At 40.7% G+C, this 22,794-nt stretch overlaps 1 protein-coding gene across 1 annotated transcript in view; it reads right to left on the bottom strand.

The window, feature by feature from the left end:
• Positions 1-5,564: 5,564 nt before the first annotated feature.
• The window catches only part of BUB1B (BUB1 mitotic checkpoint serine/threonine kinase B), a 32,866-nt gene continuing 15,636 nt past the window's right edge, over positions 5,565-22,794 (bottom strand). Inside the window, exons 17-31 of the mRNA XM_066320659.1 lie at positions 21,741-21,967; positions 21,355-21,467; positions 20,741-20,838; positions 20,401-20,453; positions 19,531-19,618; positions 19,047-19,155; positions 18,262-18,548; positions 17,178-17,359; positions 14,994-15,140; positions 14,723-14,838; positions 14,279-14,440; positions 13,432-13,574; positions 10,168-10,339; positions 9,697-9,803; positions 5,565-6,088 (exon numbers count right to left, since the gene is read on the bottom strand). Coding sequence (XP_066176756.1) covers positions 5,896-6,088; positions 9,697-9,803; positions 10,168-10,339; positions 13,432-13,574; positions 14,279-14,440; positions 14,723-14,838; positions 14,994-15,140; positions 17,178-17,359; positions 18,262-18,548; positions 19,047-19,155; positions 19,531-19,618; positions 20,401-20,453; positions 20,741-20,838; positions 21,355-21,467; positions 21,741-21,967 — 2,197 coding nt within the window. The 3' untranslated portion in view covers positions 5,565-5,895. The remainder of the gene's footprint in view (positions 6,089-9,696; positions 9,804-10,167; positions 10,340-13,431; positions 13,575-14,278; positions 14,441-14,722; positions 14,839-14,993; positions 15,141-17,177; positions 17,360-18,261; positions 18,549-19,046; positions 19,156-19,530; positions 19,619-20,400; positions 20,454-20,740; positions 20,839-21,354; positions 21,468-21,740; positions 21,968-22,794) is intronic.

The following is a 22,794-nucleotide window of genomic DNA, read 5'->3' as shown; positions in this document are numbered from 1 at the left end:
AAAAAACAAACAGAATAGATGGGAGGGGGAAGAGGAGTGAGAAATAATTCAGGAGTGAGTCAGTAATGCTCCTCCTGCTTAGTCACCTGTAGTTCTGCTCTCCAGACACACTGGAGATTGAGACTAAGATGCCTGCCTGTCTTCCACCTACCCCCTCCTGACAAGGCCTTGGAAAAAGAGATAGGGCAGAGTTTGGGGAACCAGCCACTAGAGACGCTTGTTTTCCAGAGTAACAGAGCTCCCAGTAGCCCCTTTGTTTGCTCCCCAGTTCCTTTTGTTGCCCCTGCACTATTCTGTAAATCATCTTGATTCAACCTGATCATCTGCTGGTCTGAGTTCCTCTGATGGTGCCCTGCAGTTTTGACATCGTAGGGGGTTGCCATGGAGAAGAAGGTGATGTCATTGACACAAAAAGCACCCAAGTTACAAATACAACAGGAACCGAGCTAAATATAAGAGCTGCTTCTCTTCCCCCACTCTTTGCTGGGGTGGGTGGAAGCAAAGGCAGCAGCTCCATTCTTGATGTTTCTGTCAACAAGTCTCAGAAATGAATTCTCTTGTCAGAAAATATCCCAAGCCTGTGAAATTACTGAATGCTGTCAGCTTTTGGACTTCATTCATTAGAACTAGATTTATCTTTCCAGATCCTCACTGGGTTTGAGGTTAAATAACACTCATGTTTGTAGAGTAACTTCTGCCCTGAAAATCTCTGCAGCATTACTGAGATACAACCACTTCTGGAAAGAAAGACATGTCACAAAAGAGAGGGGACAGAGATCTTGGTTTATTTAAAAGCTTCATATTGCTTATAACCACTCAGTAATAACTTATGGAATCACAGATCAGCCTAAGCTGGAAGGGACCCCGAGGATCCTGTGACTTGGTTTGGCCTTGGCTGTGTGGGGTGCCATTGCACATCAACATAACTCTCACAAAATGAAAGTTTACTGCATGTAAAAATTGCAAAACATAGAGGAGAGAAAAGGGAAGATTAAGAACTTAGAGATGAACAAAAATAATAATTTCAGAATGCACTTGGAATAAGAGAGTGGTTTAAGAACAGGGTGAGCTGTGGCCAGTTCCATTCACATAGAGGTAAAGTACTAATCCAGTTTGGCTGTTCAGGAATAGATGCAGATGAAGCAGAATAGTCCAGTGCCTTTACTGCATATCAAGGAAGCATGCCATTAAGTCATATCCACCACTGAATTCTGCAATATTCCCCCTTTTTTCCCCCTACATTATTCCTGAGTGAATAATATATATATATATATATATTAAATTATTGCACTACAAGGTACATTACTAGTTTAGCCCCAAAGAACTACACAACTCGAGATACTGAAAATTCAGGAGAATCCAAAGCACTGGGGAAAAACAAACAAACAAACAAACAAAAACAGGTCAGGCCTAGAAACTGAACACTAGCATTTGTCTTTTGTCAGCATTGTGTCGCCCAGCTGCTGCTCCTGGTTGGTAAATCACACTTCCATACCAGCTGGAACCATGAGGTCAATAATTAAACAGCTTTGGATCATAGTTATTACAAAAGGAAAATAGGGAACAAACACTTCTAGGACCAACTAAAGGAACAACATCCTTATTCAGTCTTTACTGAATGACCTTGATAGTCACAGGTTGTTTAATAATTTAAACTACTATGAAAATGAAACCTTCATATTTCTAAGCTTCTAAACAGCATCCAGCTTCGGCTGGATTAACCGAGCAAAGGGGCAATGAGTGTGAAAACAGTAAGAACCAAAACAGTGAAATGTTAAAGGAGCTGGTGTTCCCTGTCAAGCTTTAAGTGCTGATCTGTATAAGCACAAGCACATCCGTGTGACTGCAGCACCCACAGCCCAAGGCTAAAGCAAAGGCTCCAACCACCAATTCCCCTGCCCGCAGGCAAACTCCTCATTTCAAGTAAGAACTCAGCTTTTGTAGATAGAGACATCCTTGGGGAAATCACCGGGGCCCAGCAGGGAGCGCTGCACCTCGGGCTGCACTTTAGCCCAAAGGCATTTTGGAATATTATTTGAGAAATCAGCAGCAGAACAGAAGCAAGATGCAGAATTATTTGCTGATGCTCATGCAAGAGGGGTGATTTGTCTTCTTTAAATAACAGAATCATTAAAAGTTCTCCAGGAGTCCACCCAGGTGGGAAGTTCACCACTAAACCAGGTCATCCCCAAGTGCCACCTCTATATATTATTTAAATCCTGCCAGGGACACTGACTCAACCACTTCTTAGTAAAGAGTGCCCCAAAGTCCCATAAGGATGGAGATTCTTCTCAGCCCTTTTTGTTGCTCACTTATTTATAGAAGCATTTTTAATACTGTCTTTCATAGCAGTACCCAGATTAAGTTTAAGTTGGGATTTGGCCCTTTTAATTTTGTCCCTGCATAACCTTACAACATCCTTATAACTCTCCTGAATTGCTTGTGTCTTCTAGCCCTCTCTGGAAAAACCAAAACTCCTAGTTTATTCTGTGAAATGATTTTATCTGCTAGCACAAGCTCAAGCTTACTCTTCTGATAATGTACCAGTTATCAGGTGCAGCTTTCTCTTCTGAAGTTTTCTTAATCTTTCTATTGAACACAGACTCCAGGCTGGAAAAGTCTCAGATACATATATTCTGAGTGCACTTGTCTGATAAATTTTAGGATTCCAAATTACCTCAGAGTTAGGATTTTAAATCTACAAATCACATACCTTTGAAGAGCAGCAGACGATGAGTAGCCCTCAGGTTTCCTCAAGCTGCCTTAAAATGAGCTCTTCAGACGTTAAGTGAGCAAATAAAGCGGGTTTCAGAGCTCACAACGGGCTTGTAAGTGCCTGCAGGTGTGCCTTAAAAAGCAGTTAGGGTCTGTAACATCATTGGTCACTCCACTCCACAGCCACTGACGAGGTAACCTGCAGCACCTGTACAGCACAGGTGTAGGCAATGATCTTCATGAGCCTTTAGAAACAGTGCAATCAATGCCAGCTGCATTTTCCAGAGCTTAAGAAGAAAAGGCCTCACACCAGCACATTTGATCAGCCTCCATTTTTTACCTTTGGCATTTTTGGGTGCTCATTGATTTGCCTGCAAGTATTTCTAGACCCCTTTCAGCTTAACAGAGTAGACATGAACAATTTGCTTCTTTCAGTTTCAGAATCAAAGCAACTGAAGCCCACAGGTATCTTGCAGACATCCCTCTTGTATTTCTGGTCAAGTTTTGTTCTTGAGCAACCTGGTACAACCATGATCCATCACATTGCTATTTTCTTTTGTGCATTTTTATTCATATATTAGGCATTAAAATTTGCCATAGCCTAGATTCCATCACTCTATTTTTTTAGTGATAACCTCACTAGGACTTCTGTCTGTCTGTCAGACAATCTGGCTGTCACACAATTTCTACCCTCTATCTGGCATGGAACATTTTAAACATGTGAAACATGTCACAATTTATAAATCGCTCTTTTCCCTCAGAAAATATTAAGACAATTTTCATCTCCAAACTTCCTGTGGGCAAGGCTGGTGTGTCTCCTACTTCATGACAGGTCTACAGCAATCCCAGCCTGCAAGGTCACAGAACATCCATCACACAATGAGTCCAAAAGTGATGCTCAGGAAAAACTTGTTTAAAGTTGGGAGGCAGAGTTACTTGAACAGACAACAGGGATGTCCAAAGAGCTCCCTGAGCTCCTGCTACATGTTGGTGCAATCAGCTCATGGCATAGGAGAGGGAGAGACTGACCTGTGCAGCATAGAGGCAGAGTTCCATTGAAGCAGAAGTGGGAACAAACATCACAAGAGATGACTGCTCATTCTTGTTATACCTGCTTACTCCTCTTCATTATGGGTGTGTGTTTATTATGGAGAAATTTATAATGCCATAGCTGTTTCTTATCTTACAGTATTGGGGGACATTTTGTGTTGTCTGGGACATATATGAAAAGTAACTGATCATGAGCAGCCGTATTAGACAGAGAAGGATTAGCACACTTTTTGTTTACAAAGAAAGATGCCAAATCAACAAAAAAGTAATAGTGGAGTATTGCAGCTTGGAATTAGGTCTCATTTAAGTAAAGACAAATAATTTCACTTACATATTTTAAAGACCTGAAGAATAGATTTCCTTTACTGAACTTCTGCTGAGAGCTCATACCTCTGCTCAGCCTGTTCTCAAAAGCTTTCTGTGTGAATTAGACACAGTGAAGTTGTTCTGTACTGGCTACAAACACGTCTTGTCTGAGAAGTCCTTGGGGTGGCTGATACTTTATTAGGAGCCTTCTCTTCCTAATCTACCTGGTATTCAGCTCAGTGCTGCAGGATACAAACTGAAAAAGTTGCAAGTGAGAGGACAGCAAATGAGATTCCCCAGTTTTTGTCTAAAAGGCAGTTAGAGGAGCAGCAAAAGCAAACAAATTTCAGCTAAATAAAAGAACACGCCATCTTTTTAGAGCTAGCACAAGTTAGCTATGCATTGGACTCCTGAGTGCTTTACCAGTGATCTTGGCTCTAAACTCTGGTTAGAGATAGATCATTGTTTATCTGCTAGCTCAATAGATGACTAATCAATGTACTACAAGAAGCATTATTTAAGGCATAATGGACCAAAATAAATTCTTCAGCAGCAGTTAACATTCAATATTAAAGCTGATCTACCAGGGCATTTAGGGCCTAAACTTTAATTAGAAGGATATATAACCCTCTCAGAGAAAGTGTAAAAAAAGGCATTATGAATCTGTGAGAGCAAAAAGAAGACAGGCCAAAGTAAGAGGAACAGTGATGGAACATGCAGAAAAAAAGCAGGAAAGAAGGTGGCTTGAAGCACTGTGGAAAAGACAAAACTGAGTTCCACCCCAAAATTTGGAGATAACACAAAAGAGGAGAACCAAACAGAACAATGGCTGGAGAACTCAACTAAATGGAAAAACACAGCCAAATTTGGCTTCTTAGGGAGAAGAAATTGCTAATGATGCAGTTGTCTACTCTCACTTTCCTGTGTGGGAGAAGCTGCAAGGAACTAAATCCCAAGTCTGAGAAGTTTCCCTACACCTCAAGTACACAGCACCACCACCTTGGGTTTGGATCTGGTTAATTCTGCTGTCTTGAAGAAAATTAAGCCTTTGTATTGGTTTCAGTAATGCAGTATATAAAAGGTTAACGCATATAACTATCCACAAAACCTCCCAAAAAAGCCTGCCAACACTTCACTTAGGGCAAATAAGAGATTTCAGGGATACTCAAATCCAGTCAGGAGCTTCAGCCCTTGTGAAAGTAAGCAAAACTCTTGCCTTAAGAAGCAAAAAGGTTTATGTGTGCAGCTTTTCCACTCGTGACTTCAACTACTGCTTCTGACAGCTTTCTACGAGAGCACATTCCAAGTAGAATCATTCAAGTTGTATTCAAGTGTCCAGGAAATCCCATGTGGTTATGAAAGCTGCCACCAAATGAGGAGTTTTTGCATCCAGCAGCCACAAAATATTCCCAGTCATGCAGCAGCACTCCTGCATGGATTCTAAATGAAGTCTTTTGAAAGCATTTGATAGCAATGTTAAATATGACACACACTACCAAAACACAACTTTATTGATTAAACAGTAATTAAAAGACCAACTGAATGCAGAACAAAGACATTTCAAAGAGTGTAGTGCAAGTTAAGTGTTAAATTTTTAAGGAGCTGTACAAGAAGGGGAGGTGGCAATTAAGACAAATTGCTCCACATGAAAAGGTTCATGTAGAGGCTCAGGAGGTTCTCCATGCACTCACACAATAGAAATATTCTTGAGCAAGTCCCATGTGAAGTATTGCAGAAATGGCTCCAACCACTCTCATGTTTACATTTGAAAACATAAGAAAGCAACAACAAATTCTTCTCTAGAATACAAAATGTGTTTGTCTTCTATGAAGTCAAGTTCACCAGGAGGAAAGTTTCTCCCACAGTAGCTAAGGTCAACAAAAGTCGTTCTTTGAAAGAGCTGTCAAACATTTCACTGATTTCCTCTCTCAACTCCCTCAGCAGAGGTACTGTGGACTTACCATCTGCATTCAGAATTCTCTCAAAAAGTTTACTCCAGAAATCACTGTCAGGGGTCCTAAAACAAAAGAGCAGTGTTCAGTGGAATAGTACACACACACACAAGTCCATCAAGGTCTCTATTTATATTCAGCACTAAACATCCTGGGAGAACCACGCCTGAAATAATAATAATTTCACTCGCAGGAGTAAATATAAAGGAAGACTAGGAATGTATTGTTCATTTTACATGCATGGGCCCCATTTTCTTTCTCCAATAAGTTTCTGGATAGTAATTACACAGCTTTACACCAACTGTTTATGCAGTTACCTCTTCTAATATACCTGATCACTACCATCATTTGTATTAAGCCATGACAGTTTTAGTTTAGAGGAATTATCAAGAGCATTTTTGAACCAAACAACTTGGGAAACTCCTTTAATTAATAAAGGGCAGAGGTAGATCTTGTTTAGCCACTTGCAAGCTAAGTTAACAGGGCAATATCAAAGGAAAGCTGCAAGAAAAAAAAAAGGAAAAGGTGGTTTAGAGCCAGTTTTGCTTCCTTTTTTCTGTGTTCCATCTGCCAGAGTTCTATATAGATAAGATTTTGGAGACAATTAATAAATCCTCCCTCTCCCAGATGTACCCACACAACTCGAATAAAAAGGTTAAATGACTCATTTAAGTCTCAGAAAGCTGATATTAGAGCAAATTCTTTGTTCTTCTGTCTTGCACTGCTACTGACTACTGAAGCACTTTTCTCCCTCAAGCTAGGAGTTACAGTGGTTTTGAAACAAATTATCTGCCTCTGCTTTATCTAAGTGACTCACAAAACAGCAGCAGCCAGTCTCAGAATGAATCTAGCCTGTACTATTTCACTGGTAGCTCTTATATCTGCTAAAATAATTAAGTCAATGCAGAACCTAACCAAGAAAAAAATATGCAAGACTTGAGTCCATTTTCTTTGTGGGATTAGATGAACAAGAGGTATGGCAGAGGAGATGAAGGGTTGCTAAGGAGGTGTAAGGAGTTCTGAGTGACAAAAATAGTCCTAAAAATTCAAATGCAGCTTCTATATCCTGCCTTATATAAACCTGCACAGATAAAGCTTCCCAAAATAGTACAGTGAAAACAGAAAAAAAAATCACCATATCCATTCTTTAATAATGGTAGAACCCCTCCCCTGAATAACAGGCTGTCACAGCATTATACTCAGAGATGAAAAAACCATCTTGATCGGAATTTACATTCTACCTTCTCCTAAATCTCTACCACAATTTTTCAGTGTTTTCCATTCGTTCTGTCACCTCTTAAGTGAGTTCTCTTTTATTGAAAGCCATTGATCTTGGAAGAAAAATATTGTGCTCTACACTGCAACTCCCCACTGCTTCAGTATTTTGCTGAACTGGTAGTAAAATCAGTAGCTCTTGCAGTCATTCTGCTATATCTACATTTGTTTAATAAAAATAATTAAGTCCTGATTAAAAAGCTTTCTTAAGAGGGTCATGGTTGTTGTATTTAACACCAGTCAGCCTTATAGTAAGAAGCCTTCTTTCTAGTTGTCAATACCTGGATTCTCCAAACCGTTTTTGAGGAGAGTTACTCTGTCAATACAACCCTTGAAAACAAAAACACAAAAAAACCCAAAACAAACCACCAAACAAACTCAAATGAATCCCAAAGAAATTAAAAAAAAAATCACTTCCCAAATCACTTTGAGAACATTGAACACAAAGGACCGAAGCAATGTCATCTTTACAAAAGTCGAATTACTAAAAGCAACAGGAAGAAGAATCCTGTGTCTTCAGAGGTGTTACAAGTGTCACCAGCACATGTGGCTATATGCAAAGAGCAAAACTGATCTCCATCAGCTGACTCTTCTCCCAGGCAATACTTAATTGTGGAGCCTTTTCTCGTGGATGAAGGCTCCCTGCAGCAGTGAATTTTTGCTTGTCACAGATTACTTGAAAGCTTCAAACTGACTAGAGGAAGTGTCATCAATCACTAAGAACCAGACAAACAAGATCCATGTGTGAATGGAAAGGGATTCAGTGCAGATTCCTTATTCCCACATAATGAAATGCCTCACTTACACTGTTGATATCAGACTTCAGTACAATGTGTAACTAAAGCACCTATGCAGACATTTCTTGGAATAACTCATATTGAAATGGAAGTATAGATGATGAATGATAAGTATAAGCAAAGAAGCAAAGTCTATAAGCACTTTCAGAAGCAAAGCAGAAGAGAGGGTGAAAAAAATTCCTTATTTGTACTCTGAACTCCCAAATTATGAACTGATGCACACAGATGAGTGAGAAGCCATTACAGCCTAGTTTAAGCTCCACAGAACTCGTGCCCAGGCTTTACCTTCTTCCTGCTGTGTCCTCTTTAGCCCTTCACAGGCCCCGGTCCTCAAGTCTCCCTCCAAGTTCTACCTCAGACCAAAATCCTAATTTTTTCAATCCAGCTTTGACTTCAATTCCTTTCCAATTAACCCCTCCCCTCCAAACTCCACTGACGGATAGCCAGCCCTATCCTTCCCAGCTCAGAATTATTATTCCTCCTGCTCCAGTTATCCAGACAGTTACTGCTCTTTTTCCCATACCCACATCCTGATCAGGTCCCTGACACCATCTCCCAGGCTTCTCAACTCAGGCCTTACGTGGCCTCATCTGCAGTAGCTCAATTTAATCTCTTGCAGAATGAAATTAAGAATATCATAATAGAAAACTAGGTATATACCCAGTAAAACAAAAAAAAAAGGCATCTTTTCCTCTGTACACATCTTAAGAAAATTGGATTTTTTCCAAAGGCTGAATACAACAAACTGGGAGATCTAAGCAGTGCAGGTTGCTAGGGAACTGGACAACTCCCACGCTGGTAGTAGGTTTTCTTAAAGCAATGGTCCTAGGAGTGATCCAAGATCCTGAATCAGATACCTGTCCAGTACCTCCTGTCATGAGTGCAGGGTTCTGCAAAATCCTTATGAAATGCCAAGGCAAAAACCCTGCAGTATGTGCCTAAAAAAATGCACAAGTGTTCAGTCTGAGAACAAACAAAGGGCACATGAAGGCAGAGCAGACTTATAGCCAAAACAGGCAGCTAAGAGAGAGCAGTAGAATTTAATACCTGAGACAAACAGCAGCTTCCAAAAAGCAGCTCTTTGCACACTTGCATCTTAGCTGAGTTTTAAATTATTTTCTTTGCTGTACAAGTGTACTGTTTCTACAACTGTTACACTCTACCATCAGTGTCTTAGTAGAATGAAAAAAAAGCAGAGAGCCAAACTAATCCATTTCTGAGGCAACATGCTCAAGTGATCTTTGCTCCCCTCACCACCCAACCACTTACAAGCTTCTCCAAGCTTGATCTGTAAGGTGTAGAGACACTAAGTCAGTCTCATCTGAAAGGATGGAAAAACCAAAATCATCTCAACCAGATTACTCATATTCAACTTAAAATTGTCTCCTACACAGCAGTAAGGCTACCAGTGAACAAGTCAAAAAACTTCACAATTCTAGACCCCACAAAACTAACACTTCTTAGTAAAAGCAGCTTCAACTTGTTGTATGTTCTAATCTCTGAAGATTGTATGGTCTAAGTTCTGAAGATAGTATCACTATAAAGAAAATGAAGTTAGAGATCTCTTGTTTCCCAGCAGCCCCCTCTTCAAAAGGACTTACTTTGATAAGTTTTCGCTGATTTTCCAGGTGGAATTCTCCTGATAGACCTGGATATGATCCCCAAACAACATCAAATGGACTATATCGGCAATGCCAACCAAGTCTACCTGTAATCACAACAAACATCACAAAGTTCAATGTCTATCACTTTCTGCTCTTAGTGCTCTTACACATTTAAGTCAGAACCATCTTTGCACCAGGATCTTCCAGAGACCTGTTAAGCAAGAAAACTTCAAATGGTAAAATTGTAGGTTTTCATTGTAGGTTTTTAAATAAATACAGTAGCTACAATCACTGAACAGCACTGCTAATCCTTTCACTTAATGCCAAACATTCCATCGGATGCAAAATTCTCTTTATTCAGTATTTATTGATCAGAGCTTTCTGCAGCACTTGTAAATTTTAACTTCAGAAAATGGGTTTTGTAAAGGAAACACAGAAATTAAGATGTCCTACTAAATACAGACTCACCTGATAAGGAAGAGAACTTTCTGCCAGAAGCTGCTGTCCATGTGGGGTCTGAGCTGTGGGGAAGTTGTAGGGAAAGCTGACTTGAGGCAGTACCCTCAAATCCAGACTGTGAGAGAAATCCACCATCTTCAAAGCATTTGGCACCTCCTCATTAGAAAACGTATCACAGATCCTGAGTAGAGGAAGCACATGAGGCAGAAGACAATCCAAAAAACTTTTTCTTTTTTTTAGAATTAAATTTAACAGCACAGTGATGGGGAATCTTAGCCACGTCAATGCTCCCCTCTGATGGCTGCTGTCAGAACTACTGCTGCAAGGGCTGCCCTGGATGGCAAGGGCTCACAGCAGGGAGCTTAGGGATGATACTGCTGTCTCCACAGTAAGCAATAGGAAACAATAAAGGGTTGAGGATAATGCTATTTTTGTATTTGTCACAGTTATCTGAAACAAATTTTGTGGACTGTGGGAGTAGTGTGATGCCTTTTCACTGGTCCTGAAATGATGAACCAGACACAGGTGATGAAAAGGAGTTACCTTTGTAAGGATCCTTATGGCACACAACACACCGGATGGAAAGTGCTGAAGATGCACACATAACAAAGCAGGTACATTTTTATATGTTTAGCAAATTAACATAACTGACAAGAATCCCCAGTTAGGGACATAGGTGATGAGGCAACTCCCCCCTGGTTCTATGTTTTTCTGAACAGCCCCCCTCGGACAAGAACTAAACTTTGTTTATGAAAAGGTGTCTCAAAGAGCTGGTTTTCAACCTTGGCTCTCAGAGAGTCTAACCTTGGACCCTTGGGCTTGGAGCCACTGGGGAGTTTATTTTCTCTTTCTGTCTAATAGAATAAGTACAATGCAGTAATAGGCTACAGAGCTACAAATACACATACGTAAAAAATATAGAGAATAGATAAAAGCAAAAAGGCAAGATTCAATTTGGCATCAGTGTAAGGTTTTGCACTTCTCTCTCTCCTTCTAAATCTCTGAATGCTTGATACAAAAAGTAATTAAGCTCAATAATACTTTCACAAACTTTTCCTAGTCTACAGGTGAGGGAGAAAAAAGAGGAAGGGCAGGGAGGAGTACCTCTATCAATGACTGCCAAGCCAACATTATCCACATATCACAGCTCTCACTACTACTCTTCTTGCATACTCGTATGCTGTGAGCTTATTTTCTAATTTATACTATGCACTTGTCGTTTTGCTATCTGAAAAACCCCAAACCTTTATCTTAACTTTTTGGCAGTTGTTTGTTTTGTATTTGCAACATAAAAATTCAGCAGGAGGTATCCAAGTGCACCAAGCCACTCTTAAGATCAGTGGCATCCAAAATAGGACACAGTGCCCTAAGGGATGCACAAGACAAACCATTGTAGGATGTGAAGAAAATATTAAAACTTGTATAGTACAGGTATGTAATTTATAAATAATTATGTAAACAAGTTATTAATAAAATAATAACAAAGAAATTTTAAGTAAATAATAAGTAAATAAGTAAAATATTTTTGGAACATACATGTTAGATGACATTAGGCTCAAAGTAAGTTTAAATTTAATAGCTATTTTTAACATATCAGTGATAATTAAGAACAGCCCCAGTAAATTTATGTAATGGAATTATATTTGATTCATTAGACATTCTTGTTACTGGCTTCCCACTGATGCCTGAAGTTTTTTTGCTTTTATGTATTTTTCATGTATTTGTAGCTTCGTAGACTGTTAAATGCCTCAGTGTAACTTCCAGAACTTTTCCAGCCTTCCTTCCCACAATGAACAGGCACTTACTGACACATTCCTAAATTATTATGATTTGCCTCTAAGTTCTCCAAGAACACTTTATTTTGCACCACGCCATTATAGGCATAATAAAGGTAGGGTGGGAGGGCAGAAGCCAGGGGGAAATTACCTAAGTAACTGCTCCTGTCATTGGACAATGTTGGCCAGATATTCTAATTGCCTGATCTTATCAATTGCAAGGATCTAATTCTGAGCACTGATTTTTGCCATGTTGTGTACCTTGAAGGCTTTCAAGTCAAGGTTTGCTTTTACATCATCATTCTAACATGGTCTGGAAAAGTTTGTGTTCTATTTCCAGGCATCACCACATTTAGTTCACAGGTCACATTCCAAGGGATATGTGACTTTGTTAACACAACATGGAAAAGAGCTTAAAGAAGAAAATTAGGTGTATCATTAAGGTAGAAGCTGAACTGCTGAGGAAGCTGAATACCTTGTTTTGGGTATCTGGATATTCCAGTATCACCTGTCTTATGTCTCCTAATTTCCTGAGTTTCAGATAGGTAAAGGCAAGTTACGAACCATATCGAGTTAGCAAGAACCTCGGTAAAGCAGAAACTTAAAAGCACAGGTAATGGCAAACCATTTTGTTGAGCATAAATTTTACAACATCATGTACTATTTCTACAGGAAGGTTTATTCCTAAATTAAGTGTTTTCACTCTTATCAGAATACACTGGAGCCTAAAAAACCTGGACTGCAAAATCAGACCTGTTTTGCCTGTGGGCAGGTTCAACACAAGAGGCACAGAAACTAACCTAAGGAACAGTGTAATTTTCTATAATGCAAGACTCTGAAGAATAACACAAGGAGAAGCTCAGCAATGCACCTCATCATTGCTACCAAGGATTGCCTACAGTAATTGAGATACAGCACCAGTTGCCCTAAGACTTCACCACCCTCCAGAGCCACACAACAGCTGGGGAGCCCCTGTGCCAGCCAAGCACTGGAGAGCCCCTCTCAGAATTGGGGATTTCTACGGGTGCCTCCACCCACAGGCAAAGAGGCTTCCAACTGTGCTGAGACAGGGCTCAGCTTGGACAGTGGGAATAAACAAGCTCACATCACTTCCAAGGGCAGGAACATCTGGGGTCAGCCTCTTCCTGGGTTCCTCCCAAAGCCTGGCCAAGGCTCAGGGAGCAACGCAGGGAGTTGCCTTTGCTCCTACACCCCCAAACCCAGGTGTGGCCTTATCTGGTTTCTAAATACAGGAAGGTAAATACATGTTTCGACAATAAGTGGATACATAGATCATACTGCTAATGATTCTTTGTTAATGAGTGGATGCAAATATAACATTTGGAAAGTTCATCTAGAGGTCAACTTTGGCTCAGGGCCTGTTGTTGAGGCCTCCGTACTTGCGTACACGAGCTCAAGGGGAGAGGTTACAGCAGCAGGGGAACTGTAGCTGAAATGACTGTTGTGTACCCTCCCCTGTTCAAAGGCAGAAACAAACCTGTCTCCCAGAAACAACATCTCCGGCCTCAGATCTCCATGGACAATCTCTGCTTTGTGCAGCTTCTCCACTATGTGCAGAAGATCATGAACAATCAAGAAGATGATTTCCTTTGTGATGAACTTACGGTCATGGAGAACATGCTGAAAAGAGAAAAAACATCTCTCTCTGTACCCTTCTGCCTCAGATTAGGTGAAATATTTATAGCTCACCTTTTGTTTCATTATTCATCTGTATAGAGGTAACAGTCCCACCATAAACTCAGTATAATCAGATTTTGCTCATTATCAGCCCAGACAGAATTACAAGAACTCCTAGGAAACATTATTATTCAAAATTGGACAAAAGATCAGGAGAGGGAAATAGAACTGAAGACTGAAATCACTATTGAACTTCAGTCCTATTTGTATGCAACAATTCAAAATACACTTACAAGACTTACAGTGTGAATCATTCAGCAAGACATTAATTGCTGTGACCCTGCTGTAGCTGACTGGAATGTATTGAAAGAGGTCAAGTTAAACAACAGCTTTAGATGCAAATCTTGCTGTGGAATAACATGTGGTTCTTGGCTCCAGTCCTTTATGACTCACAAAGACAGAAAATGTGAAAAATTGGTTCAAGATTGACTCTGAGAAGCACATGATGTATGAATTAGAAAACCAACCCAACTGAGGCATTAACAGACAGCCCTGATTTGTACACAGCTAAAAGACCAGAGCATCTGTATTGCAGGATTAAACAGGAGCAGCTCTTCAGCAAGGAGCATAACACCGCCCCAAACTCACTACTGGCACTCAAGCAGGAGTTTGGACCCTCTGATTGTCCTTGGTTTGTCTGTACTGACCCTGAGTGTGAAGCAATTTGTATCCTTGTGCACAAGGGCACATCCATCCTGGTACAGGTAGCAGCTGCAATTCTCACTGAAGCTCTGGTCAAAGTCAGAATTCAAACGCTTCTGTAATTCAAGGGTGATATAAAAATCCCAAGGCACAGGCTGAGAATACACCTACAAGAAGGTACGTAATAAGAACATTTATTTTTGGAATAAAGTGAAAATTGCTCATTTTCATGTTCTTCTCATCCTCTTTTTCTTCCCCCCTCCCACTTGACCAAGGAAGACACTTTTCCCAGTCAGAAACTTTTAATCTAGATCCACAATTAGGAAGAGGACTTGAATTCCATACTTGAAGCAAGCTTCATGTATGGAATTCAGAAATGAAGAATTTATATTAATGGACAAGATTTTACCAGTTCACACTTCCTCTACAATAACCATCATGTGTGTTACCTTTATTGCAAATCCCTTAGCATCCCACTGGAAAATGCATCCAGCTGGAATGGCAAAAAACATCTTGTATTCTTCATTGTTCCAATATTCCATTTTGATGCAGTAAGTCTCATTCCCTGTGTTGAAAGTTTACATTCATAAGTTGTCACAGTACATAGTTGTTCCCAAGTCGTTCCCCACCTGCACCACATAAAACTAAGAGGGTGAATATGAACCATAGTTCAAACCCATTAGAACACAAACTGCACTGCAGAGGGTCTGGCACACCTACCCAGCTCAACGTCATTCTCAACCTCCATGTGAGGCAGAGCTCCAGCCTCCAAGTGAAAACCTGGAGAAGCAACCAGTGATGATAGCACAGAACCGAAAAGCTTTTTACGCTGCTCAGGGCTCCATGGGAACTGAGTCACATCATCATCTAAGAAAACAAACGATACGAAGAGATGAGCTGAAATTATGAGATGAGATGAAGTGTTAACTCTCTGCAACTTGGTTACATCTGTGAGTAAAAGTAACCTGGGAACTTTCAATCTACATTCTGATTTGCTTTTCATCTCTTGGCAAGTGAATTCATCTCTCCAACAGCTCTGGGAAGTCAATGTGACCCTTGTCCTTAAAACTGCCTTACAGACTTTTTTCATGAGGTCTCAAGGGTTCTACTGTAGCATCATGCAAAATGTATCTTTCACAAGAGAAAAAGCTCTGAATTATTTTAGCAGTAGCAGAATTCAAACTCATTCTGCAAATCAACATTGCTTTTTTAAATCTACGCCCAAAGCAAGTGATTAGTTTGGGGTTTTTACATTAAGGGGTTTAGGGGAATTTAGTCCTGCGATTACAGCAGAGGTTTTATGTAAGAAAATGAAAACAAAGTTGGGCTCCAACTCTGCTGCTCACTGCAACGTTAAGAATTTAATGGCTTTTATCTCCTGGAAGACACCTGTAGGACTGGACTTATTTTCCTTCATAACACAACACAAGGTCATTCAGTAGATGAGGTGATCTGTAAAAAAACAAGGTAGCCTCAAGTGCTGACTCTGCTTGATCATTTAAGATAAAACACAAGAAGTAGATGTCCTCTACTGCTTTCTCCCAAATGCCATGGCTGTAATGAGGAAGAACCTTTTAAACCTTCACAGTACACAGGTAAGAACCAGATTGTCTACTGTTACCCACACTTATTTGGAAAGCATTTGCAGTAAGTACTGCTCAGGAAGCAATTCTGTGAAAGATCCAGGAAACAGTGTAGGCTGGAGGCTAGAATGTGTTCCAAGTTTTTGCCATCACAAACCTAGGAAATTTACTGGCATATTTTGCAGAAATAAACTGCCAGACATCTGAAGTATTTTTTTTTCTTTACACAGTATTAACAATTACTACATCCAGGGTGAGAGCTGCAGTTCAAGGGAGATGTGCAGAAATTAAGAAACAAAGCAATTGGAAAGATAGAAATTTAAGAAAGGACCATTAAAACATCTGAACAAATGCTTTCTTTTTTTCTGAAGAGATTTTTCATCTTGCTCTAAAGTTTAGTACATAAGATAAAAACAACACAAAGATCCATTCAAAGTATCCCAACTATTTCAGTGACATAATTTCTAATCGTATTTTCATTCCAAGCCCCAAATATACTTCATTATAAAAGTCTGCAGGCACGTGAGAACATAGCCCTCCAGAGTAGATACACTGAATTTTTCAAATACACCTGCGTACAAATTATAATAAAGCACCATAAACCAAAATCAAAGGAGTTAAAGCAGGCTAAACACCTTGAACACCACCATCCAACACACTTCTAATTCCACAACCCAGATTTTGAAGGCTTTTTGTGACCATTTCTGTTTTAACTGTAATTTAAATATTTAGAACAGAGAGAAACAAGGGCCCTTAACTAGAAGAAAAATACGCAAAGAAATGGACTATTCAAGTACCAGTACTGTTTTCCCTCAGTAAGAATAAGGATACTGTGAAGCAGCACAACAGTTTACAGGATACTTAAAATGAAGATTTAAACCAAAATTATGCACCTTGCACTAGACTCCAAATTCATATTCATCCTTTTCAAAGTAGTAGCTTATCAGTACATCAGGAGACACACAGCATGATTACAGATTAAAAACAAAGACAAACCAAAACAAAGCTATCTTAGAAGTTACCACTGCCATCCAGTCCAAATTTTTAATTTTGGAGTTTAACCTCATTACTGCTACAGACTGCCTGCTTTACCACCCTGAGTAACCTCTCTGTCTCCTTGATATTGACATGCTTTGGATGCTGACAAGCATCCTGTACTGCACCTCACTGCTGCTTCAGACAAGGGAGACAAGTTCAATCACAAGCCATAGTAAAGGGAAACATACAAAGAAGAGCAGGATATAGAAAGGACAGAAAACCCACCACGTTTAATGACGGCTACAAGTTACTTGTTGTGAGTGAAACCCAGGTTAGTACTAACCAGTAATGTTTCCAGCTCCAGAATCAGAAACCACTTCAGCAGGCAAGCTTTGAGCCAGCTCCAGTTTCTCACTGATCTGCAGGTATTTAATAGCAGACATTTGTGTAACAGAGGACAGAGAACCTCCTGAGACTGAAGAACCTGATGAGCGAGTATCTTCCAGGCTTGCTTCCATGATGGGGCTGTAAATAAAGCCATCAACTACTCAGACTTCCCAAAGATACAAGTTGTAGATAATGTCAACCCGGGGACTAGGAGCGGACACTGTGCACACCCAGATTTAATTACCATGAGGAAATTCTTTCCCAGCCCAAGCAGAAAACCAGAAGTCATGTCAGAGCTTCATTTCAGTTTGGATGACTTATTACACTCAGAATCTTAGTCTACAGGTGATTATTTTAATCTTCTCTTCCATCAAACATGACTGCTCTACCAGAGAAGACATTCTGAATATTTATCACTCCCTTCGCTACAAAATTTCAGTGCTTTTAAACCAGTGATAGGTTCAGTGGGAAATATCTCCTAATTAAAATCAGCAGAGTTTTCAAGGAATCTCCTGAGTAAAAAACACCTTCAGCATGGTATACATGTTTGCATTGTAACAGCCAGCAAATCCAACTCAGCTTTAGATTAAGAAACTCCCATAAAATAAATGCTTTTCTTCAATATAACAAAAACATTTTTCTTCTATCCAGATTTTTTATTCAGTAGCAGACCTAAACTACAAACACTAAACATATTTTATATAGTCAAAATAAGTACATAAGACTAGAATTATAAAAGGAATCAGTGATTCCGCCTTTCATGCTTGATAACGAAGACACAATGCACTTACTAATTTCTTTACAAGTTATTTGGTTAAAAAAAGCCCTTGTAATTAAGTCCCACGGCAGCAATGCTGAAAAGCCAAGTGGACTTTCTGTTACATCCTCAACCTGCTCAAGGCAAAGAGGACCCTGAACTAAAGACAGGGGCTCTCCAGGATATTCCGGGCTTTGCAGAAAACTCCATCCTTAGCAACACTAAATCACCAACATCAAAGACATGCATGAGAAGGGCCTTAAGGTCCTTTACCCTTCATTACCTCAGTTTTTTTACACTGAGACCTTCAGTGTATGCTTCTTCACACACAGGTGTCTCCTGATTCAGAGGGGCACTCTTGCATTCTGGACTATCTTCCTTCAGCTCACCCTGACAGAAAGCAGGAGCTGGGACTCTCTGAGCCACCACCCCGTGGAAGGGCGTTGAGGCCAGGTGGGCAGCCCTGTTAAAGTCACACGTGTCCTCTGGGTTGGCACAGAGGATCTTGTTCTTGTAGGAGCCTGTCACAATTGCATCCTCAGCCAAGCGTTCAATCCCATTCAGCTCATCCTGAAAAACAAAAAAGAAAAGGCAGTGAAAGCCTGCAGATTTCATCACACACTTGCCCTCACTTAAAAGCTGGACATTTCCTTTCCCTTCCTTCCACTCCACCTGCTTCCAAGGGGAATAGGACAGTCAGGCTTCATGAATTCTATTTATCATAGAATCCCAGAGTTGTCTGGGTTGGAAGGGACCCCAAAGACCATCGACTTCCACCCCTGTGCCATGGGCAGGGACACCTTCCACTAGAGTCCAGCTCTCTCCAAGCCCCATCCAGCCTGGCCTGGGACATTTCCTGGGACGAGGCAACCACGGCCACAAGATGATATTTCCAGGATAATCTCATCATCCCCCGGTTCAATCACTGCCATGCCACACAGCAGTTCAGAACCCTGGGTTTTGACACGGGATGCCAGTCCAGCCCAGCTGGCTCAGCCTGACAGCAGCACAGGCTGCCTTGGTGTCTCCTGGGCAGGAAATCTGCCATGGGCTGAGTTGTTTCCTTACACAGCAAACCACTGCTGCTGCTGAGCTTTCCTTGGCACTCAGAGAATCCACAGGCTGACGAACAGCGAGAGGCTGACGGGCACTTTTCCGGCTTCCACCTGATGAACAACTAAGAACAAGTTACGGTCAGATACACATTTATTAGAGCAGCTTCCCACCTCCAACAAATTCCTCACGAGAGTTTAAGTCTATTGATAATTTCAATCAACCAGTCCCTACTGCAGAACTAGCAGTGAGCCATACATACACATCTCCAGAACAAAGGAAGTTTATAGAGCAGCTTAAGCAGTTCTAGGTTGAGGATGAAGAACAGGAGAGTATTTCCTCAGCACAGACTCTGAGTAATTCAATAAAAATACCAATACAAACAAAACACACACCCCCCACACACCCCTGCAAGAGACAGTTATGTCAGCTGATACAGCAAGGGCTTTGATGCTTCTGTTTTCCTTCCCTCTGAAATGTAGGTCTTGAATAATTCTACCTTATATTCTGATTTGTCGAAGTAGAGGATTCATCAAATATAGAGAAAAATGGAGCAGCGGCAGCTGGTGGGGGAAGCAGGCCTGCACCTGTAAAGAAAATCCAAGAGGCTCTGTCACAACCACAGTTCTTTCAAAACAGCATATCCCACATTACTTAAAATACCTAATACACAGTCGTAAAAGTACTACTTCCAACAGGAAGTTACAGAGCTGGCATACAAAGAAACCCATGTAAAAAGGTTTGGTTTAGTCACATTAATGAACCATCCCTTTATCACCACACTAGGTGAGCTCACTTGCTGGCTTGACCCTAGGCTTCAGAGTTTGTATGTTTTTCTGCAAGACTGCCCTCATTTCTCTGTCCCTCCATTGAGTTTAAAACTGTATTTCCACTGCGGATCTCTGGGGATTCGTCAGGAGTCTGGATAACCTTTGTCAACAGCACCAGGAGGCAACTCTGATCAGTTCTTCAGTATGTGACCTCCCCAAAAAAACTTACCAAAATCAACAATATACAATTTCTGGTTTCTAGCATAACCTCTGAGGGAAAAGGACTTAAGGTAGTTATTAATTTGAGGACAGCACTAAACTGTTCTCAGATGTTATTAAGACTGCAAACATGAAAGATGGAAGAGAACTTTCCAGCTACTGAAAGAAAAATGGTCTTCTGCTTCAAAGTCCTTTCAAATAGTGGCAGTTCTCAGATGCTCCACCTTTTGCTCAGTGTGGTAAAATGCACTGCTAGCACACACACTGTCATCCTTCCAATCCACCTAAGCTTTGGGTTTTACTTTGCTGCCTCCTTTGGTATTCATGGAACACTTCCCTTTAACCAAACCTTCTCCTTAATGCTAAACTCGACTACTTACCCTCAGAACAAGGCAGTTTATGTAGTTGGGAATCTTCATAGATTTGGAATTCACTGTGGAAAAGATCAAATTAACACGTTTGTATTCTACAGACGTACACAAAATGCAAGTCAACTCTGAAAAAAGGCAAGCCAAGCTGAAAAATGCTACTTGCAAGAAGTTAAGAGCCCTCAGCAAATAATTAAACACATGGAGAAAGAGCACAGATCCTGGTAACAGACTGATGCCAGGGCTGTATTCCATTCTACCTGAGAAAACAGGCTGTTAGTGATCCCTGTCACCAGATGTACCTACAGAGCCCCACAAGTGCTCTCCCTGCTGGCTAAAAACCCTCTCTTACCTTGGTGACTGAGGCTGTTTCTCCCCATATTCCCTTGCACTGGAAAAAGTAAATCCTTGAGCCCCCAAAGGTGTGGAAGCTACCATTACCTCTGCTGCCTGTGGAAACAAAGCCACACTTCAGTTCTACAGTGAAAGAATTGCAAGCCAGACAAAAAGGTCCCCAAACCATGAAGATAATCCCATGCAGTCATTAAAACCCCTGAGAGATAATGGCTGCCTTTAGCCACTTTTGTTTGTACTTAGCTTACCTGCATGAGGAAAATCCACTTTTATTGCATAATCCAGTTAAAAGGCATCATATACTCTTTGAAACCATATTTATACTTTCATAGATTTTAGTTACCTTGTAACTGTTAACAACATATGTCAGCAGTTAGGTAGCTTACAAAGTCACAACTCTGTTTCATTATTTAAAATATTTGCTATGAAGGCATTGTTTTGGAAACAGGGAAGGAGGGGAGAGAGAGAACATGCTTTACTAGTGAAGAATCCTTTCAAAAGAAGTTGAAAAGGTGTTAGAAGAATATCAGAAATATTCCCTTTTGGCTTTCTTGAGTACTTCTATTTAAAATGCCAGCCACTTGGAAAAGGCCTGTGAAATGAGGAAAATACCTCTTCATGTGGTTGTTGCTGCTTGTCATCTTCTTTCTTCTTTAATCTCTTTTCCAGCTCCTCAATTTTCCTTTGTATTTCTTCCTTCTTCCGTTCTATGGCTTGTATTTCATCTAAGGAGAAAAAACACCTCTATGGCCCAAAACCTGTCTCACATACAATTGGGGGCTGCAGCCTAAATTGTCAAGGGGCCAAAACTTCTGGTGGTCTTTCCATGGTCTTTTCCATGTACAGCTGTTGAACGTGTTACTGCCTCGGTACCTCACAGCAGTTAAACAACTATTCCAGCAGAAAAAGAGAAGCAGCTGCAATCACAGACAGAAGCAAATACAATTTCATGATTCCATCTGGAAAGCCTTATTGCTCCAGCCCACTTTCAAACATACCTTCATCTTTCTTTCTGGCTTTCTTCCTGTAGATTTCAGCTCGGATCTCTTCAAAAGAGAACTCATCCACTCCGGCATAAACCTTCTCTTTGCAGTACATCACCATCTCTTTCTTTGCCTCAGCGTCCTGCTGCTGGTGCTGCACTCGCTGCAGTGGGTCCTCCCGCTCCTCGGGCTTGCGAGAGCTCAACACACGGTTGATGCTGGGCTCGATTTTGCAGGGAGTCCTGAAAAACCAGGGATTTATGACTTGGCCTGTGTGAACTCCACTGTAGCACAGAGAGACAGGCACGGGAGACAACGGGGCTAATTTCAGGACCTGCTTTTGGAGTAGTGGAAAGACATCCTGTCCTGTGCTTAGAAAAAATACACAAGAAAATTGGAATGGCTAACACCAAAGGCCACCATACTACTCACAATTGTGTGATAACTAAAACAAAACAAACAAAAAAACAAATCCAAATAAAGAGTATAAAAATTCCAGTCAAAAGGAAATAAAATTCTTATGATGCCGTACATCCTAAATCCGGACCTGTTCAATTTTGCTCCACTGAGCTGTGTGACCACAGGCATGACAAGTCCCTAAACTCTGGTTTGTAGGATGGTTATCAGGCAGAAAAGGGACATAAAAAGGGAAACTCTTGGGCCACATGAATCCTACGTGCTAATTTCAGGACAGAAGCAATGCTGCCACCAACACCAGCACTCAAGTTGACTTCAGCTGGATAAACTCACTTCTGGGAGTGATCGTGGGGCAAACAGGAGCTCCTCATGTGTGTGGGTTTAGAGCTTTATTGGGGCAGTGTGGGGATCAGCAGCAAAATCACAGCGTGGTCTTTCTGCCAAGAACCATGGATGAGAACTGATGACATGATTTGCATCACTTTCACAGTTTCAGCATAACACCTCACATTTGGCAGGTGACCATGGCATCAGGAGAAAATGGATTCAAAGACCAGAAAAAAAAAGGACTTTTAAAATCACAACATAATCAATCTAAACCTACCTAGCAAGTCTCTGCCTAAGTCCCTTAGAGCTAACTTATCCTGGTGTC

Source organism: Sylvia atricapilla, chromosome 6 (assembly GCF_009819655.1).
Source record: "Sylvia atricapilla isolate bSylAtr1 chromosome 6, bSylAtr1.pri, whole genome shotgun sequence".
NCBI lineage: Eukaryota > Metazoa > Chordata > Aves > Passeriformes > Sylviidae > Sylvia > Sylvia atricapilla.
Note: the sequence above shows the minus strand (reverse complement) of the source record. Positions and strands in the feature narration are given on the sequence as shown.